This window comes from Giraffa tippelskirchi, chromosome 12 (assembly GCF_054371585.1).
Source record: "Giraffa tippelskirchi isolate mGirTip1 chromosome 12, T2T-mGirTip1v1.2.pri, whole genome shotgun sequence".
Taxonomy (NCBI): domain Eukaryota; kingdom Metazoa; phylum Chordata; class Mammalia; order Artiodactyla; family Giraffidae; genus Giraffa; species Giraffa tippelskirchi.
In genome coordinates, this window is record NC_137286.1 from 13,011,898 (window position 1) to 13,030,689 (window position 18,792).

Here is an 18,792-nt window from a genome sequence, read left to right on the forward strand (position 1 = left end):
GCAGCCTCGCATGCGCTGACACCCTCTCTGGGTGATTCCAGAGAGCAATCCGAGGACATGTCACATGGGGAAGCCAGTGAAAGCAAGTTTTCGGGAACACAACAAATGAAAGAAAAACATGTTTTCTTTGGCGTGTTTATCGCGTGAGGCTCAAATGGGGGTTCTCTTGCCAAACGCTGTGTGTGATGAAGAGTTGGCTTTTCTGGAGCGCCTGCTTTTGTATCCCTGGCCACAATCTACAAGTTCAATGGCTCCCTCTTCAGGTCCCCACCTCTGGGGCTGGAGAGTGGCCCAGCGCCAGGTCCCACATCCCAGGGACCGCTCGAGGCAGGTGGGCCACCCCATGCCACACAGAGTTTTCCCTTTCAAGGAAGCTTTTTAACATTTATTTATTTATTTGGCTGTGCCAGGTCTTAGTTGCAGCACACAGACTCTTCGATCTTCATTGCAGCATGTGAAATCTTTAGTTGCAACATGTGAGATCTAGTTCCTGGACCAGGGATGGAACCTGGACCTCCTGCATTGGAAGGACAGAGTATTAGCCACTGGACCACCAGGGAAGTCCCTCAGGGAGGTTTCTGGACACAATGAAGTTTTAATAAAATTCGCACCCCCTGGCCTTCTGGAGATGTCCCTTTTAGTTGTGATTTTAGGAATAATATTGTTTCTCAACTTGTGGGAGATTAGAGGGGAGTTAACACCGGTAACTAGGGCTTCCCAGGTAGCGCTAGTGGTAAAGAACCTGTCTACCAATGCAGGAGACATAAGAGATGCGAGTTTGATCCCTGGGTCAGGAAAATCCCCTGGAGGAGGGCATGGCAACCCACTCCAGAGGAGCCTGGCGTGCTTCAGTCCATGGGGTCACAAAGAGTCAGACGTGACTTAGTGACTAAATAACAACAAGGTATTGGTAAAGTTGCCCTTTCAGAAAACTAGGTCCAGTAAATGTTTTATAGGTCTGGGGAAGAGCTCTGCACCCAGAAAACTCCAGCAGACAAACAAATCTCACCTCCAGACATAGAGGGTAGATTCACCTACAGGGCAAAATGAGACAGTGATGAGTAGATGATGTAGCTGAGCCAGAGGCAAACGGTGTTGGAAGCTTGATGGAGACAGAGTTCAGCTCCACGGAGGAGAGAATTTTCTACTAATTAGAGCTGTCCAGTTATCAATGGGCTCCCTTGGTAGGTAGTGAGCTCCCCATCACCAGAAGTGTTCAAAAATGAATTGGAAACTTCTTGGCAGAAAAGCTATCCTATGTGTTAGGAGAGTGTGGTTACTATTGTTCAGTTGCTAAGTCATGTCTGACTCTTTGTGACCCCACGGACTGCAGCATGCCAGACTTTTCCCTATCCTTCCCCGTCTATCTTCATCATGCTCAGACTCATGTCCATTGAGTCGGTGATGCCATCCAACCATTTCATCCTCTGTCATCCTATTCTCCTGCCTTCAGTCTTTCCCAGCATCAGGGTCTTTTCCAATGAGTCAGCTCTTTGCATCAGGTGGCCAAAGTATTGGAGCTTCAGCTTCAGCATTAGTCCTTCCAATGAATATTCAGGGTTGATTTCCTTTTAGATTGACTGATATGATCTCCTTGCTGGCCAAGGAGAGTGGGTACGCTGGGATAAATAAAGCTAGAGTAGCACTAAGTTCCCATGCCCAGGTAGTTTATGATTATAAATGACGTGTGTAACTTGTCTCCCCCAGATATGGACGAATGCAGCTTCTCTGAGTTCCTCTGCCAACATGAGTGTGTGAACCAGCCGGGCACGTACTTCTGCTCCTGCCCAGCTGGCTACATCCTGCTGGATGACAACCGGAGCTGCCAGGGTGAGACAGCTAGAGGGACACAGCTGGGGGAGGTGTGAGATGGGGCTGGCTCAGGGGGCCACCTGGATATCTTCGCCGGGGGGAGGTAGCAGGGGTGAGGGTGTGAATGGATGCTGGTGACTCCCAGTGCAGCAGGCTCTGGGCAGGATGCCTGAGCTGATACCTTCCTGCCCTGTAACCCCATCCTTTGGCTTCAAAAAGGACAAGGTCACTCTCATTGCTGGAATGCCCTCTGCAGATACACGCAGCTGGTCCTGCTTCCCCTAGCAGGTCTCTGTGGCCCCTCTGAGGAAGGCTCCAGACCCCACCAGGACCTCTGATGGCCGGGTTGTGGTCCATGAGCTGGTTTTCTCATGGTCTCTGGAGAGCAGCCTGGTCAGCCTTTCTCTACCAACTTCCTAGAGAATGGATGCAGGCGGGGGGACACCTGCATCCTCTGACTGCTGCATGCCTCAAAGGGTCGTGACCCCCAGCTGTGAAGGGGTGGATCTCCCCAAGATTGGCTGCTCAAGGTGCTTTCCAGCCTGTGCTCACCTACTGGGGCAGATGGAGGAGGCTGGTACCCGGGCAACAGATTCATTTTCAGCTCCTTGGACCTGCATCATCATGACACCAAGCAAGAATTCACCACACAACAGTGCCAAGCAGTAGAAATATATTGTGAGCTATAAATGTGAGCCACATATGTAATTTAAAATGTCCTAGTAGTCACATTAAAACAATAGGAAGAAACAGGTAAAATTAATTTTAGAGCATATTTTATTTAGAGCAATATATCTAAAATATTACCATTCTACTATGTACTCATGGAGAAGGCAATGGCAACCCACTCCAGTACCCTTGCCTGGTAAATCCCATGGATGGAGGAGGCTGATAGGCTGCAGTCCATGGGGTCACGAAGAGTCGGACACGACTGAGCAACTTCACTTTCACTTTTCACTTTCATGCATTGGAGAAGGAAATGGCACCCCACTCCAGTGTCCTTGCCTGGAGAATCTAAGGGACAGAGGAGCCTGGTAGGCTTCTGTCTATGGGGTCACACAGAGTCGGACACTACTGAAGCTACTTGGCAGCAGCAGCATTATGTACTCAATATAAAAATTATTGATGTTTTACATTCTTTGGCTTTACTAAGTTGTTGGAATCTGATCTGTATTTTCCACTTACAGAACATCTCAGTTTAGACTAGTCACGTTTCAAGTGCTCGGTGGTCACATGTGGCTGCTGGCTGCCATACTGGATAGTGTAGCTCTATAGAAAGACCCAGGCAGCCTCCACGCACACTCCCACCCATCCAGCCCTGGGACCATCACCTCGGAAGTGCTGCCTGGCTTCAGCCTCTTGTTTATCATGCATTTTAGACATCAACGAGTGTGAGCACAGAAACCACACATGCATCCTGCAGCAGACCTGCTACAATTTGCAAGGAGGCTTCAAGTGCATTGACCCCATCCGCTGTGAGGAGCCTTATCTGCGGATCAGTGATAAGTAAGTCATGGCTTCCCCTGGGGAGATGGGAATGTGGATGAGGAGCCTGTTTCAGAAATCTGCCGGTGTGGTGTCAAGGAGAGAGTACCTGCCAGGGTAATGGGAGATGTGGTCTACTGTCTCCTACACAACAAGGGAAGCCTGGCGTGCTGCAGTCCATGGGGTCGCAAAGAGTCAGACACCACTGAGCAACTGAACTGAACACAACACCTGCATGCCTCCCCTCCCTCGCCACACTGTTCTCTACCATTCCCCTGCGCATGCCAGAGCTATATGAAGATTCTCCAGAAAGCTAATCACGAGGCGAGGCGGGGTTCATGAATCTCCTTTTCCCTTTAATGACTTTGTTCTGGATATTGTTGCTGTTTTGACGGATATACAGGGTCTTTAGAGCTGGGCTTCTCAAAGATCACACGCATAGAAACCACTCCTGGGATCTTGTTAGTGGCCCAATTCTGATTCCGTGGGCCTGATCTGGTATGAGTCTTGGCCTTGCAGACAAGCCCTCAGATGAAATGGATGCTTCCAGTCTTCTTGGACCTTGTTGGGAGTAGCGAGGGGCTGGACAGGTCGCTAGAGAGTTCTCATTAACCGAGGGTACCTAGCTTGCTCTAATCAAGTTTTTGATGTCACAATAGTGATTGAATGAAATCACCAGATGACAAATATTTAGTTGAGGTGAGAACTGAAGTGAAGACAACCTCTACAGAGTGAATACACTAGAACACTGGTTTTCTACCCCCGTGTACTAGGAATTCCTTTTCCTACTGTTCAGCTCCTATTTAACTGTCTCAGTTCCACAGCAGCCTGCGTGCATTGCAACCGGCGCACACGCGCACACACACACACAAACACACACACGCATGGATGTCTTCTGCCCTCCTCCCTTCCAGTCACCTGTTTACTGTCCCCGCAGCTCCCAGCCCTCCCAACTGGGATACAGGGATGAATGGACACATCCATTGTGCACGCCCTCTAAGGACACAGCTCCTAAGAGGAATTCACGCCTTACCAGTGTGCTTCCTGCTCTGATCAAAAGCTGGCAGAAGAGGACAAAGCAGGAACAGACAGGTCCTAAAGGAGTCTTCGCTGGCTGCTAAGAGTTGTGCTTCTAAGTAGCCCTGTGGAACAGCATTCTTTGATTTCTGGTTCCAGGGCCCTTTGTGGCAGAACAGAACTCCGCACTCACCAACTCCCATTCCTGTCTGTCCCTGGGTTTCTCCAGGTCTCAGTTTGTGGTGGGGACCCGCCCTGAGCTGGTGTTACTGGCAGGGCCCTGACGAGCTGCTGAGGGCCCTGGGAGACTCCTGCACCCTGCCTCCAGGCCCCATTCCAGTTCCACTCCAGCCACCCTTATCCAGCTCATTTCCTTGTTCAGGTGTCCTGTATTCCTGCCAACCTGAGCATGACCTGCCTTCATCTTCACCCACACCCCGGAATATCCCGCCTCCTGGCTTCTGTGCACATGTTTTCTGCACATGGAAGGCATTCCTGCCATTCCCACAGGGACAGACCTGCCCCATCTTTCAGATCTGGGTACCAATGCCACCTCCCAGCTGTTTGCGATCCTCTTCAGCTGGGAGCCATCTCTCCCTCCTCCAAATCTCTTTTAGAAAGCAATTAGTTTCTGTGTGGCATGTGACATTTTAATGTGGCTATTTTGGCACCTGGAACATCTTAACTCGTCTGTTTTGATGGAGCCTTAAAAAAACAAAACTTTAAAAATTCATTTTTAAAAAGTAATTTTATTTATTTATTTATTTTTGGCCTGCTGGGTCTTCATTGCTTCTCGGGCTCTTCTTTAGTTGCGGTGAGCAGGGGCTACTCTTTAGTTGCAGTAGGAGAGTTTCTCACTGAGGTGGCTTCTCTTGCTTCAGAGCACAGGCTCTAGGCGCATGGGCTTCAGTAGTTTCAGAGTGAAGGCTCCACAGTTGTGGTTCCCAGGCACAGGCTCAATAGTTGTGGTACATGGGCTTAATTGCTCTTTGGCATATGAGATCTTCCCAGACCAGGGATAGAACCCCTACCTCCTGCATGTGGATCCAACTTCTCCTGCAGGCAGATTCTTTACCACTGAGCCACCAGGGAAGCCCCTAAAAATTCTTTTTATACACTCACTTATTAAGTGTTAGTTGAACTCCTGGTCTGTGTCCAGTGCCAGGTGCTGTGGTGTTTGTTCTTATGCTGGTGAAGGAGAAAGACAATGAACAAATGGTCACATAATGAATCCATGATCCTCGATGGTAGCAGGGGCTGTGAACAGGAAGAACGGAAATTTACAAAGTGAAAGAGTAGGCTGGACTTGGTCTAGTCTGGGGAGTCTAAAAGCCCCTCTGAGTAAATGACCCTTGAGCTGGAATGGAAAGGTGAGTTGATGTTATCAGAGTAGAAGAGCAGAGGGAACAGTGTGTTTAAGACTGTGAGACAAGAGTGACCTTGATGTCTTCAGGGACGGGAAGAAGCTGCAGCCTCATCAATGAAATGGACAGTGACCTGTGAGGAAGTTAGAGAAACTAACAGAGACCACACCCCGTGAGGTTTTAGAGGTTAGAGTATGTTTTTAGTTTTTATCCAAGTTGCAATGGGTGCCACTGTAGAACCTTTGAAGCAGGATACAGACATAATCTGATTTATGTTTGACAAAGGGCACTCTGCCTGTGGTGTAATAGGTTGGAGTGGGAGAGCCTTCCATTCCATCAAGGAGGCTGTCACAAGGTCCAGGTGAGACAGCGAGGCGGTGCACTGACAGTGGAGATGGAGTAGCTGGATTACATTTTAGAAGTAGAATGGACAGATTTTGAAGATGTATTGGAAGTCAGGAGAGTGACAGAAACAGCAAAACTTACTCCCAGTTTTGGCCACCAAGGCATAGATCAACAGATATCCTCATCCTGTTATGCACTCTGACCCCTCGGGGGAATCTCAGGAATGAGGGGAGAGATGGAGGGGCGGTGATTCAGGATAAATCCAGGGGTGTCTGTAAAAGGCATACCTCAACTTTATACTATGTTATTTATACTATGTTATACTATGTTAAATATATACATAGTTAGACCATGCTATTACTAGTGTTTCAAATGAGATGCTTTGTATCAGACATATTTGTGTCTTTGTATCAGACATATTTGTGTCTGTGATTTATTTCTCCTATTAAAGAGTGAATTTAAGATAATTAAATTTATCATTGCAATAAATGTCCTAACATCTAAAAGTCCTGTCCTAATGTTGTATCTTGTACATAGTAAGTTCTGATGCTTGTTTAGAGAAAGAAAATACCCAATTCTATTCCACACAGGCTGGGGTAAGTACAATAGAAAATGTAAAAAAGACCACTTAAGACCCATCAATCTGTTGTAATTTCTCACTTTTAAAGCTTCTCAATGAGTATGGATGGTTGGGAAGTGAAGGGCTATGCAGCACACTTTTGCCAACTAAATATGTGACAGACATGAAGTACATTAGAGGATGTCCCAGTATTCTGAAAACCAGACAACTCAGGTTTATGCTTTAGTGGCAGGACTATCTGATTGGCCAAAACAGGCTGTTCTCTAGGAAACAGAGGGCTCTCCTACATGCTGGAGAGTTTTTAGACCAGAGACAGAAGGAGAGGGCCTCCACAGTCACAGCATTTGGACGGTAGAAATGGGGTGTCCTCCTTTTCTGTGTTTCAAGCACAGAGGTAGGTACAACCAGCATCTGGAAAGGATCTGCCACTTTTTCACATGATTTCCCTTTCCGACAGCCGCTGTATGTGTCCCGCGGAGAATCCTGGCTGCAGAGACCAGCCCTTCACCATCTTGTACCGGGATATGGATGTGGTGTCAGGACGCTCTGTTCCCGCTGACATTTTCCAAATGCAAGCAACCACCCGCTACCCTGGGGCTTACTACATTTTCCAGATCAAGTCTGGGAATGAGGGCAGAGAATTCTATATGCGGGTAAGAGTGGGTGCTGAGTGGTGGTCACCATCTTCCACAAGGTGTCCTGTTGTCTAGCCTGGAGCATGCTTCTAGAAACAGGCCAGAGTGCAGTTCGGAGGGGTGGCTATAGAGGCAGGAGGGGAAAGTGGATGGGAGTCAGAACTCCACTGTCCTGGTTCCTCTCACTTTCTGAGTGGCCTTGAGAAATTTTCTCCTCCTCTGTGAGCCTCAGGATCCTTATCTGTGCAATGAGAAATTAGGCCAAGATGCAATGGTAGGTCTCCTTCTTCCTGCAATTCTTTTTTTTTTTTAACTATTTTTAAAAAATTGAAGTATAGACAATTTACAATGTTGTGTTAGTTTCAGGTATACAGCAAAATGATTCAGTTATATTTACAGATATAGACATATCTATATCTATGTCTGCATATGTATATTCTTTCAAATCCCTGGGCTTCCCAAGTGACTCAGTGGTAAAGAATCTGTCTACTAATGCAGGAGCTGTAGGAGACACAGGTTCGATCCCTGGGATAGGAAGATCCCCTGGAAAAGGAAACCCACTCCAGTATTCTTGTCTGGAAAATTCCACGGACAGAGGACCCTGGCAGGCTACAGTCGACGGGGTCACAAAAGAGTCCAGCACGACTGAAGCAACTGAGCACTCACACACGTGTCAAGTCCCTACTATTTGCTTCTAGAAACTGACTACAGCAATGAACAAAACGGTCCCAAATCCCTGCCTTCATTGCACTTACATAGCAGTGAACTTAAAGGCATTCCTCAAAGAAGTGGGCTCTGCCTGCGTTGTCCAACACAGTAGCCATATGGTTCTTCAAATTTAAACTAATGAAAATGATGTCAAATAAGTAAAATTAAAAAATTAGGTTCTTTCATTGCACTAACCACATTTCAAGGGCTCAGTAGCAACATGTGGCTGCTACATTAGCTTGGATATAGAACATTTCTATCACTGTCGAAAGTTTGGTTGGCTAGCATCGATTTAGCCATATCAGGATAAATTGATGTGGGTTTATCAGGAACAAATTTTAGAGCACACATCCTAAATGTATTTGCTTATTTGTAAATTACACACACGTGATACTGTCCCATTTCTGTCGTTGGGCTTCATTTCCCTCAACCTCTGGAGTGATCACATGTCTTTGGAGCCCACTGTCTTACAGCTATGGTTTTCACATTTCAGTGTGAATTTGGATGCTTGTTGAAAATGTGAATTCCAGAACTTCCTCTCTAGAGAATTTATTTCAGAAGATGGTGGCTAAGACCTAGCGTATCAGTTTCTGATGGCTGCTGTAACAAATTGCCACCAGCTTGGTGGCTTAGGACAACGGGAATTTATTCTGGAAGCCAGAAGTCTGAAATCATTGTCACTGTGCTAGAATCTACCCACTGCTCTGGACTTCCCAGGTGGCGCTAGTGGTAAAGAACCTACCTGCCAATGCAGGAGATGTAAGAGATGCAGGTGCCATCCATGGGTCGGGAAGATCCCCTGAAGGAGGGCATGGCAACCCACTCCAGTATTCTTGCCTAGAGAATCCCATGGACAGAACAGCCTGGCAGGCTACAGTCCATGGGGTCACAAAGAGTCAGACATAACTGAAGTGACTTAGCACACTCACGCACATGCTGAAATCAAGATGTCGGCAGGGCTGTGCTCCATCCAGAGGCTACAGGGGAGCATCCATTCCTTGTCTCTTCCAGCTTCTGGTACTGCCAGTCTTTCTTGATTTGTGACCATACCACTCCAATGTCTGCCTCCGTTGTCACATTACCTCTTCTTCTGTGTGTATCAAATCTCCCCCTGTCTCTTAGAATGTCACTTGTGATTGGATTTAGGGCCTACCTAGATAATCCAGGATAATCCCCCTGTGTTGAGATCCTTAACTTAATCACATCTGCAAAGATCCTGTTTCCATATAAGGTAACATTTACAGGGTCCAGGGATTAGGACTTGACACCCTTGGGGGCCATGATTCAGCTTGGGAATCTGAATCTGCATTTCTAATGAACACAGTATGTGGTCCTCTAGGGTCAGTGTGGGACACTCGACTCAGAAGTTCACAGCTTTGATGGGGGCAGCCTGTGGGCTGGTGAAAGAACCACGTGTCTGACTCCCCCCCTTCTCTCAAGCCCTTGTCTTCCAGTCTTTGCCTCTGGGGGTGGGACCATCTGAAAACAGAGAGGTTTCAGGAGCAGGATTAGAACAGATTAGAAAAGGCCTCAGGAGCTAGTATCATGCCAGTTTCCTCACTAATATGTTTTTGGCAAGACTCTAACAGGGCCAGGTCACGTGTGATAATGCACCTGTGGGCCCAGCATCTGTAGAACAGTGTAGTGGGGTCACGGGCTTTGTAAGAAGATGAAATGAGTTGAGTGTAGAGGAACTTCTCAAGATGAAAAAGATGGAGCTGGGTCTCTGTCAGTCCTTCCTGCATTCCCATCAGCCATGGCCATCCAATGGAACCCACCTCTGCCCACCTCTGTGGGCTTGGTGCCCCCTTGAGCATAAGCCCAGCCTGCCAGCATTCTCCAATCTGGCCTCTGTCATCTGTACAGACACAGCAGGTCCCAATCATAGGGTACAAAGATGCCCTTCTTGGGGATTTAAAATACCATCACCTATATTAGCTGCTTTAGGTTTTCCCCTCAGCAGAATAGAAGCTCTGTAGGAAGTGGCCTTGTCTTGGCCAGGTCACCACCTACTAAAATCCCCTTGATCCAAATGTTCCCCGTGTAGCTGACGTGTAAGAGCTGTCCCGTGATGGCGGGGGAGGAAGATTGTCTTCTGCAGGTGAGTGACCAGGAGGGGAGCCCCTTCCTGCAAGCTTCCTCTAGTGCCTGGATTGTTACGGCAATGAGGGGACCCTTGAAACTCACAAAACTTTTAGCCATATGTGGTTTGCTCTCTCTCTCTGGAGAACATTGAGAAGGGCCCTAATTCATTAGCATTTATTCAGCTGAGGATGCCATGACACAGAGGGGATGAGGGCACAGAGACCTGCCCTGGGAATGGCTGAAGGAACTTAGGTATCGGAAGCTGGATCCTGGCTGGAAACGTCCTAAAGGCTGCTTTTGGGAAGAGAAGACAGGCCCGGTGTAGGGGCCCTGTGAAGCCAGGCAGCCTCCCTTCAGGAGGAGGTAGGGTTTCCCTCCCCACGCTGTGCAAAGCAGCAGTGCCCTCCTCAGGAGGCTACGCAGTCATGGGCTTTGGAGCCAGGCTGACCCACTTCATTTCCTTCTACAACTCACCAACCCTATGGCCTTGGACACACACTCTAACCTCTCTGAGCCTCAGTTTCCTCATCTGTGCATGCTAAGTCACTTCAGTCGTGTCCAACCCTTTGCAACCCTATGGACTGTAGTCCGCCAGGCTCCTCTGACCATGGGATTCTCCAGGCAAGAATACTGGAGTGGGTTGCCATTTCCTTCTCCAGGGGATCTTCCCAACTCAGGGATCGAACATACATCTCTTATGTCTCCTGCATTGGCAGATAGGTCCTGTACCCCTAGTGCCACCTGGGAAGCCATCCTTATCTGTATAGAGGGGATAATGATAGTATCTACTCTGGGATTGGATGAGATCATCTACTTAGCACAGTGCCTGGAGCACAGAGAAGCTGTTTTTTTTATCAAACAAGCAGGATGAAATTTCCAATAACTTTTCTTTTTCTCCTCTGGCTGTCTTGAACTTGCACACACCTGGGTGAGCTCTCAGGCTGAGCCCATCGGACTCACAGATACTCTCAGTTACTATTGAATTGTCTCTCTCCCCATATCAGAAATCCCAGCTGCTTTAGGTAGAAGCCAACCACCGAGTCTCTCAGTGTAAAGTCCCCGCCTCCCCCCACCCTCCCCGCCAGCTTGGCCTCTGTCCTGCCTTCCTCTTCCCCTTTCCTCACTGATGGTGCTGACCTGGCTCCTCCTCTGGGGTTTTAGGGGTACAGATTGTGGAAGGGAAGTGGTGAGGGGGGCCAGAGTCTTACTCCCTTGTTGCCATTGTAGGCAGGACTTGGTGCTCTCTTCTGGGACCCAAATGCTCTTGCTTTCATGGGATGCTTTGTCGGTTCTTTGGAGACTCCCCTGAGGACTTTTCACTGACCATTCCCAGGTGTGGGAGAGATCCTCTGGTTGTCTGCTTGCCACCCCAAACCGCTGTCTCAGAAGGTTTGCATGTATGGGTTTTGCCTCACCCTGGCGGGCAGACCTTGCACTGGGCCTTCAGGACACCAATAGCCAGCTCCCCAATAGCCCCCTGTCCCACGCGTGGTGCACAGCATCTCTGGGCTCTCTTCTCTGGAAGAGTCCGGTGCACTCTCTGCATCCTTAAGTTCAGAGGACCCACACTGAAAGCCCTTCTTGCTTGATTTGGGGGCTGGTAAGTGTGTCTGATACACTTATACAGGCTGGAGGTGACAGAGTGAGAGAAACAGATCTGGCGCTGGGCCATGGCCTTCAAGTCCTGTATGACAACAGCAGGAGAAATTATACAAAGAGTAGTGGCAGCTGATCCTGTACAGTGAGGGACATATGCCAAGTATTTTCCATATATCACTGCTTTTCACCTTCATCACAGCCCTATTCTCTAGGGCAGGGGTCCCCAACCTCTGGGATCTACTGCCTGATGATCTGAGGTGGAGCTGATGTAATAATAATAGAAATAAAGTGCACAATAAATGTAATGCACTTGAATCATCCTGAAAGCATCCCCCACCTTCCAGTCTTCCACAAAACTGGTCCCTGGTGTCCAGAAGGTTGGGGACCGCTGCTAGAGCTTGCTTGCCCTCCCTGACTTTACAGATGAGAGCACTGAGACCCCGAGAAGTGAAGGGACTTGCCCCAGATCTCACAGCTTAGGAAACCCCAGCACAGGATTAGAACCCAGACAATCGGACACGACTGAGTGACTTCACTTTCACTTTTCACTTTCATGCATTGGAGAAGGAAATGGCAACCCACTCCAGTGTTCTTGCCTGGAGAATCCCAGGGATGGCGGAGCCTGGTGGGCTGCCGTCTATGGGGCTGCACAGAGTCGGACACGACTGAAGCGACTTAGCAGCAGCAGCAGCAGTGTGCCACTAGTATCTGTACATACTCTCACATTTCTCTTTAGGATGCAGGGTACTTGTCTAGCTTTGAGGTCTCAGCCAAAATTAAGATAACAAAAAAAAAGTCTCCTTTAACATCTAATCACAATAGAAAGTGTCCAGTAAGCACTGGTTATGATTGTATTGGTAGAGTCATTTCTGCAGCTGCTGCTACTGTTGTTAGGAGGTTGTGGGCTGTTGGGCCATGGCGAGGTTGGAGATGTTGGAGATGCCCCAGGGACTGCAGCATCTTGTCGGGGGTGGGTGTTGATGGCTGTTCAGGCTCTGCCACCCTGGGTGTCACTGATGGTGTTACAGTCTCCTGGGAAGAGCTTCATTTCACACAGCAGGCAAGCCACACACATACATACCCACACATGTACACACACATGCACACATGCCTGTACATACACATGTTCACACACTCACACAGTCGCTCATGTGCACAGGTACATACACACATGCAAATACTCACATGCACATACTCACATGCACACACACAGATACACACACACACGTACACACACATCCCTTTCATGAGCCCCCATTGGCACTCTGTCTCCCACTGAGACCTGGACAGATGACAGGTGACTGGCTTTGGCCAGGTGACTTAGGGACGGTTAGGACAGGAAGAAGGAGCACGCTCACAGGGTGCTAACTGTGCCAAAGGGCATGGAGATCAGGTGATGGGGCCAGGGGAAGCTGACTTGCTGTGGCCTGGCTGCTTGCCCCATGTCAGACAATGCCATCTCTCTGGTTGACTCAGGACAAACCCGAGCCTGTGTAGGGGCAGGCCCAAGAAGACAGACGGTCAGGTGGGCTGTTTGCAAGCTACTCTCCTGCGGGCCCCTTCACCGGCATCAGGACTTGCTCCACCTTCTGTCATTGATGTTAATTCAGCTCTACTACATATGCAGCTCTGAGAGTTTAGGAACACATGGCTCCTGCTCTGAGGAATCCACACCGAGGGAGGGAAAAACAACCAGGCAAACATTTACAATTCAAAGGAGTGATTCTCAAGTAGACTAAGTGCCTGGGATGATCTCAGAGATACTGAGAACTTCTCTGAGTTTAGTGGCTAGAAGCGTGGTTTTTAGAGTCAGATGCTCCAGTACTGTGTGCTAATGTACTTAATCTACTTACTTTGTGGGGTTATAAAGGTTAAAAAGGAGATGTATGCAAAAGAAAGGGAAAGTGTCAGTCGCTCAGTCATGTCCGACTCTTTGCGATCCCATGGACTGTAGCTCACCAGGCTCCTCTGTCCAGGGGATTCTCCAGGCAAGAATACTAGAGCAGGTAGCCCTTCCCCTCTCCAATGAATCTTCCTGACCCAGGGATCGAACCTGAGTCTCCCACATTGCAGGCAGTCTTTACCATCTGAGCCACCAGGGAAGCCCAAGTCATAGCCAAATACTGGGTATCAACCATGACCACCATCACCATCATCATTTTGTACCAAGTGATCACCAAGTTCACTAATGACCGGGGCCTCTTGGGGGGCCTGTTTCATTAATGCCCTGGGTCTGCCCTAAAAGCCCAGTGAGGAGTGGAGATATCTGTCCTCAGCAAACTTGGCAGGCACTTGAATCCTCCGTGTGCTTGTGGGCGGGCCTGTCTCAGGCTGCTTCAGATCTGACCCTGCTGGGGATCAGACTGGTTGACCTTTAAGACTACTTCCAAATAGAAGGGGCAGTGATGCTCTCACACTCTGGAGACATTTACAAGGACAGCCCAAAGGAACAACTGGAAAGTCTCCAGCTGTTTCACTCCCTGTCCCTGGCTCTGCAACTCTCCTGCCCACAGCTTGCCCACAGCTTGCCCAAGCCTGCCCACAGCTCAGGGTCCTGAACCCCTGTCCTTTGTTCTTGCAAACAGTGAAAGTTGGTGAGATATTTAGATTTGTAAATGCCCTGGGCATTTCACTGTATGGCTGTACCCTATGAAGCCCAGGGCTTCAAGGTTTTGCAAGAGTTGACAAGGAAGTTGGAGTGATCCTCTGTATGAGAAGGTGCCAATTGTGTGGATGCTGATGGGAACAGAGGGAGCTGATGCCAAGAGGAAGTTGTGTGGTGTCAGGCTGCTGATAGTCCAGAGGACAGGGGAGGTCCCATTACCTGGGTGGCACCTGTCTGCCTGCCCTGCCCTTGTCATACCTGTGGCAGCTCTTGGGGATGTCCAGAACTTTATGGGGAGCTCTCCCTTCAGGGAGACAGATAAAATGTCTGGTGTGGCTTTAAACAAGCCAAGTTTCTTGATTTTGCCGAGCTTGTTGCTTTGTTTCTGGACACAGCACTGGGCTCTGCAACTTGTAGGAAGGGATTGTCCAGCGTGTCCTGTTCCCTTGTGATATTTACTGTCCAGGGACCTACCCTCTGGCCATTGCACTAGCCCTCTGAGTATTTGTCTTTCAGGACAGTGCAGGGAGAAAGAAAACACATATCAGTCTTTTCTGATAATTGTGCAGTGAAAAAGGCCTGGAGTTTGTGGTCAAAAGCCCTGGAATGGAACCCCATGTCCCTGCCCATGAGTGGTCTAGTAACCCTAAGCAGTGACTTAACTTTTGGAGACTCAGTTCACAAGGAACAACAAAACAAGGGGATAACGAGACATACCTTTAGTATGGCAGCTAGGCTCCCCAGACTGGGTTCTATGCTTTTAGATGAGCATTCCTTAATTGCTGATGTGCCCATGAATCACCTGCAGATTGTATTAAGCTACAGATTCTGGCTCAGTAGGCCTTAGGTGGGTGCTGAGGGTCCCGCATTACTCATAAGTGCCCTGGTGATGCTGATACTGCCGGTCCAAGGACCACACCTTAAGTAGCCAGGCCTTTCAGAGCTTTTACAGGGATTAAATAAGCATATGTACATAAAAAAGGCCAGAAGAGTGCTTCACACATAGCAGAAGCTCAGGTCAGTCTTCTCTCCTCACCGCCTTGAAAACTTTAGGAAAAGATTCAGTGGAGGAAAAAAGCTCACATGAAGTTATCAGGACAGAGATAGATTCACAGAGTGATGAAGCTGCAGGGCAGGGGATGCGGTGTGTCCAGCTGGGAGCTCCAGCAGAGGCTGCCCTCGGAACCACCTGGAGCCTGGTAAACAAGTCACACTTCCCCAGGCATCATCAAAAAAATCCACTGCAACGGAAAATCTTGGAATGGGCCTCTGGGATTGTTAGTTTAAAAAATGTCCCAGGTGCTATAGGGCTGTTTACTTGGCAACTACTGACCTGGTACAAACTCTCCTTTTAGAGAGGAGGCCCAGAGAAGTGAAGTGACAGCCTGGAGTCACACAGTTCAGGCAACTGTTTGTTCTTTCATTCAAGACACAGTCACTGAACATTTACCATGTGCCAGGCATCATTCTGGGTTCTGGAGGGCTCAGGGGTGGAAAATCCACCCCCAGTCCTTGCTCTTACAGAGTTCATAGTCTAGTGTGGACCTAGACATCAGACATGGACCTAGTAAATAGCGTGGATAGTGACAGGTGATAATGAATACTTTCCTTCCTCGGTAAAGTAGAGGGTGCACTGGCAGAGGGTCACAGGGACCTGAATTAAGTTGGGAAAAGCAGAGAAGCTCCTCTGAGGAGGTGATATTTCAGTGAGACCTGAAGGGGCAGCAGGGAGAAGCCAGGGGAACATGAGCAAAGGGAGGAGCAGGGCATCAAGGGATGCCAGTCTGCCAGTAGTGGGCAAGGGGGAGCACCCTGATTGGGGCTACAGAGGCTGGCTGCGGCCAGACCACTTGACCTTCGGCTTTGGTGACTGTCCCAGAGGCTATGTCTCCTGAAGGACAGCTTTCCTCACCCTCTCTACCATTGTTTGTTTTCTTTTTCTAAAAATTTTATTATTGGAGTATAACTGCTTTACAATGTGTTAGTTTCTGCTGTACAACATGAATCAGCTTTATCTATACATATATCCCCTCCCTCTCGAGCCTCCCTCCCACCACCCTCATCCCACCATTGTAGGTCATCACAGAGCACCAAGCTGAGCTCCCTGTGCTTTACAGTAGCTTCTCACTGTCCATTCTACACATGATAGTGTATATATGTCAATACTTCTCCCAATTGGTCCCAACCTCCCTTCCCTGCTCTGTGTCCTGACATCTGTTCTCTATGTCTGCATCTCTATTCCTGTTCCTGCAAACAGGCTCATCTGTACCATTTGCTGCTGTTTGACAGCTTCCAGAGTCAAGCTTACCCTTGGCTCCTTCAGCCAGTCAGACCTTCTCTAACTAGTATACCTGGTTCCGTCCACAGCAAACGGGCCCCATCAGTGCCACCCTGGTGATGACTCGCCCCATCAAAGGGCCCCGGGACATACAACTGGACTTGGAAATGATCACGGTCAACACCGTCATCAACTTCAGAGGCAGCTCTGTGATCCGACTGCGGATATATGTGTCCCAGTACCCGTTCTGAGCGCCGGGCTGCAGCCTCTGACACTGCCTCCAACTGCACCAAGGGACAGAGGAGCGGAGAGACGAGAGAGAGCACGAGAGCGAGACAGACGCGAGGCCTTTCCGGCTGAGCATCTCCTGAGGAGTCAGTATGAGTCCCGACCACGCCTCTATTATTATAGACCCATCACTTTGAAGGACATACTTGCCCAGTTTCTACGACGCAGTTATCGAAAAGTATTACCATTGGCACACTGACCTGAGATCAACGGTGATTTTTCAAGGCCTTCAGTTTATTTCCACAGTTTTCAAAGATAATAGATTAGGTTTGTGGGGTCTGAGTCCACGTTCAAAAACTGTGAACCACTTCCTCTCACCTCCTCCAGGCCTTCTCTCTATCTCTCGCTGATTGCTTCTTTGCCAAGGCCCCCCAAAGCTCCCGGGGATGCTGGGTGTAGCTAGCTTGCTTCTTGCATGTACAGAAGGCTATAGAAAGAAACCACAGAATGATCTAAAGGTTTTTAAAGAGTCTATTTCAAAGCCATGTATGGTATTTTCAGTCATAAGAGAAGTTTTAGTTGTCCTTAAATCTGTATAACTGTTTAATCCTTTCTTGTTCATTTTGATGATGATTATTATTTTTAATCCATGGTAGGATGCCTTCAAAAGGCCATAAGGCACATGTTATATTCTGTCTTCCCAAACCCAGTCTCCTCTCCATTTTAGCCCAGTGTTTTCTTTGAAGACCCCTTCATCATGCTTTCTTTTGAATTTTTACCCAACTGGGTTGGAAGGCAGAGGTCTCCAAACTGATTAAATATTTGAAGAGATCTTGTGTTTGGTTCATTTTGACATGGGAGATGATTCAGCCTTTGGGGTTGGTTCTAGTTCTCTTTAGTTTATTGGGTACTGGCTTGAAAAGCTCTCCAGAGAGCATGATCATCATTAAAAACATAATGGGAGTGAAGGAGAGGAGAACATTAACCCCAAATCCTAGTCCATTTCATTAGAAGACAATGATCAAACCCTCTGTGATGTGGATTATTTCCAGGTACTTTTCCAGAACAGGAAAGGATCAAGTTGCTTTAAATCGGTGGCCATCACCCCTGATGGTGGAGTAGGATAACCAGTGGAGTTTTCCAGACAAAAACTTGACTTCCTGGGCCTTACCCCCAGAGATTCTGATTTACTTGTTCTTAGGTAGGCCTAAGAATTTTAAAACTTCATGAGTAGGTGGAGTTGAGAGTGCATTGTATAAAGAGAGGGAGACAAATGGACCCAAGCCCTGGCCACTTTATCTTCAGCATCTTTTCAGTTACTTGTAGAGTTCATTGTCTTTTTCCTAGTCAGTGACCTGGATTCCTTTCCGTCTTGGAACCCCAGGCAGGGTTAAAGGGAGTCAACAGGGCAGGTCACAGATGGGAGAACGGACTGGGACAGCTGCCTCTGTGTCCCATCCCAGAGGTCAAACCTGTTACCGAGTCCAAGCTCACACTGCTGGCCTCACTACAGGTCAATAAACTGAGAGACCAATTGTTGGGGCAAAGAAGGACGACTTTGTTCAAAAGTCTGCAGACTGAGACTTTTGACACATATCCCAAAAACCATCTTGCCTGAGTTAGACCTCAGGCTTCTTTTATACTAAAAGTAGAGGAAGCAAAGTCAAACATTTCCTGGTTCTGGTCAGCCGCCGCCCGCTGGAGGGGATATGTTAATTTCTTCCTCCCTAAAAGGAACCCTTTCCAAACCATTTCCCACTGTGCCTCCTCTGTCAGGTGTGAGTGACGTTAACAGGAACACCAGCAACAAATCAACAACGGAACAGCCCAGTTTCACAGCTCAGATAAAAAGAGCAATTTCCTACAGACTTGCCAGGGTGCAGGCCCAGCTCCGCAGAGCAGAGAGAAGAGGTGGCCCTGGGCCTGGGGCTCCCCTTGCATGTTGGAGTCCTAGGTGTCAGGAATGGGTGTGGAGTTAGAATGCTAAAGGCTTATGTGAGCTCTGCGCCGAGCCTCTCCGAATGACTGATTCAGGCTCATAACACCACGAG

General features: G+C 48.4%; 1 protein-coding gene across 3 annotated transcripts in view; it reads left to right on the top strand.

Annotated features, from left to right (window-relative positions):
• Positions 1-17,572, top strand: part of FBLN5 (fibulin 5) — an 86,653-nt gene extending 69,081 nt beyond the window's left edge. For all 3 annotated transcript variants that reach the window (XM_081548201.1, XM_081548202.1, XM_081548200.1), the window contains 4 exons: positions 1,708-1,830; positions 3,192-3,318; positions 7,061-7,256; positions 16,603-17,572. In XM_081548201.1, the coding sequence (XP_081404327.1) occupies positions 1,708-1,830; positions 3,192-3,318; positions 7,061-7,256; positions 16,603-16,764 (608 nt within the window). In that variant the 3' untranslated portion in view covers positions 16,765-17,572. The remainder of the gene's footprint in view (positions 1-1,707; positions 1,831-3,191; positions 3,319-7,060; positions 7,257-16,602) is intronic.
• Positions 17,573-18,792: the final 1,220 nt, after the last annotated feature.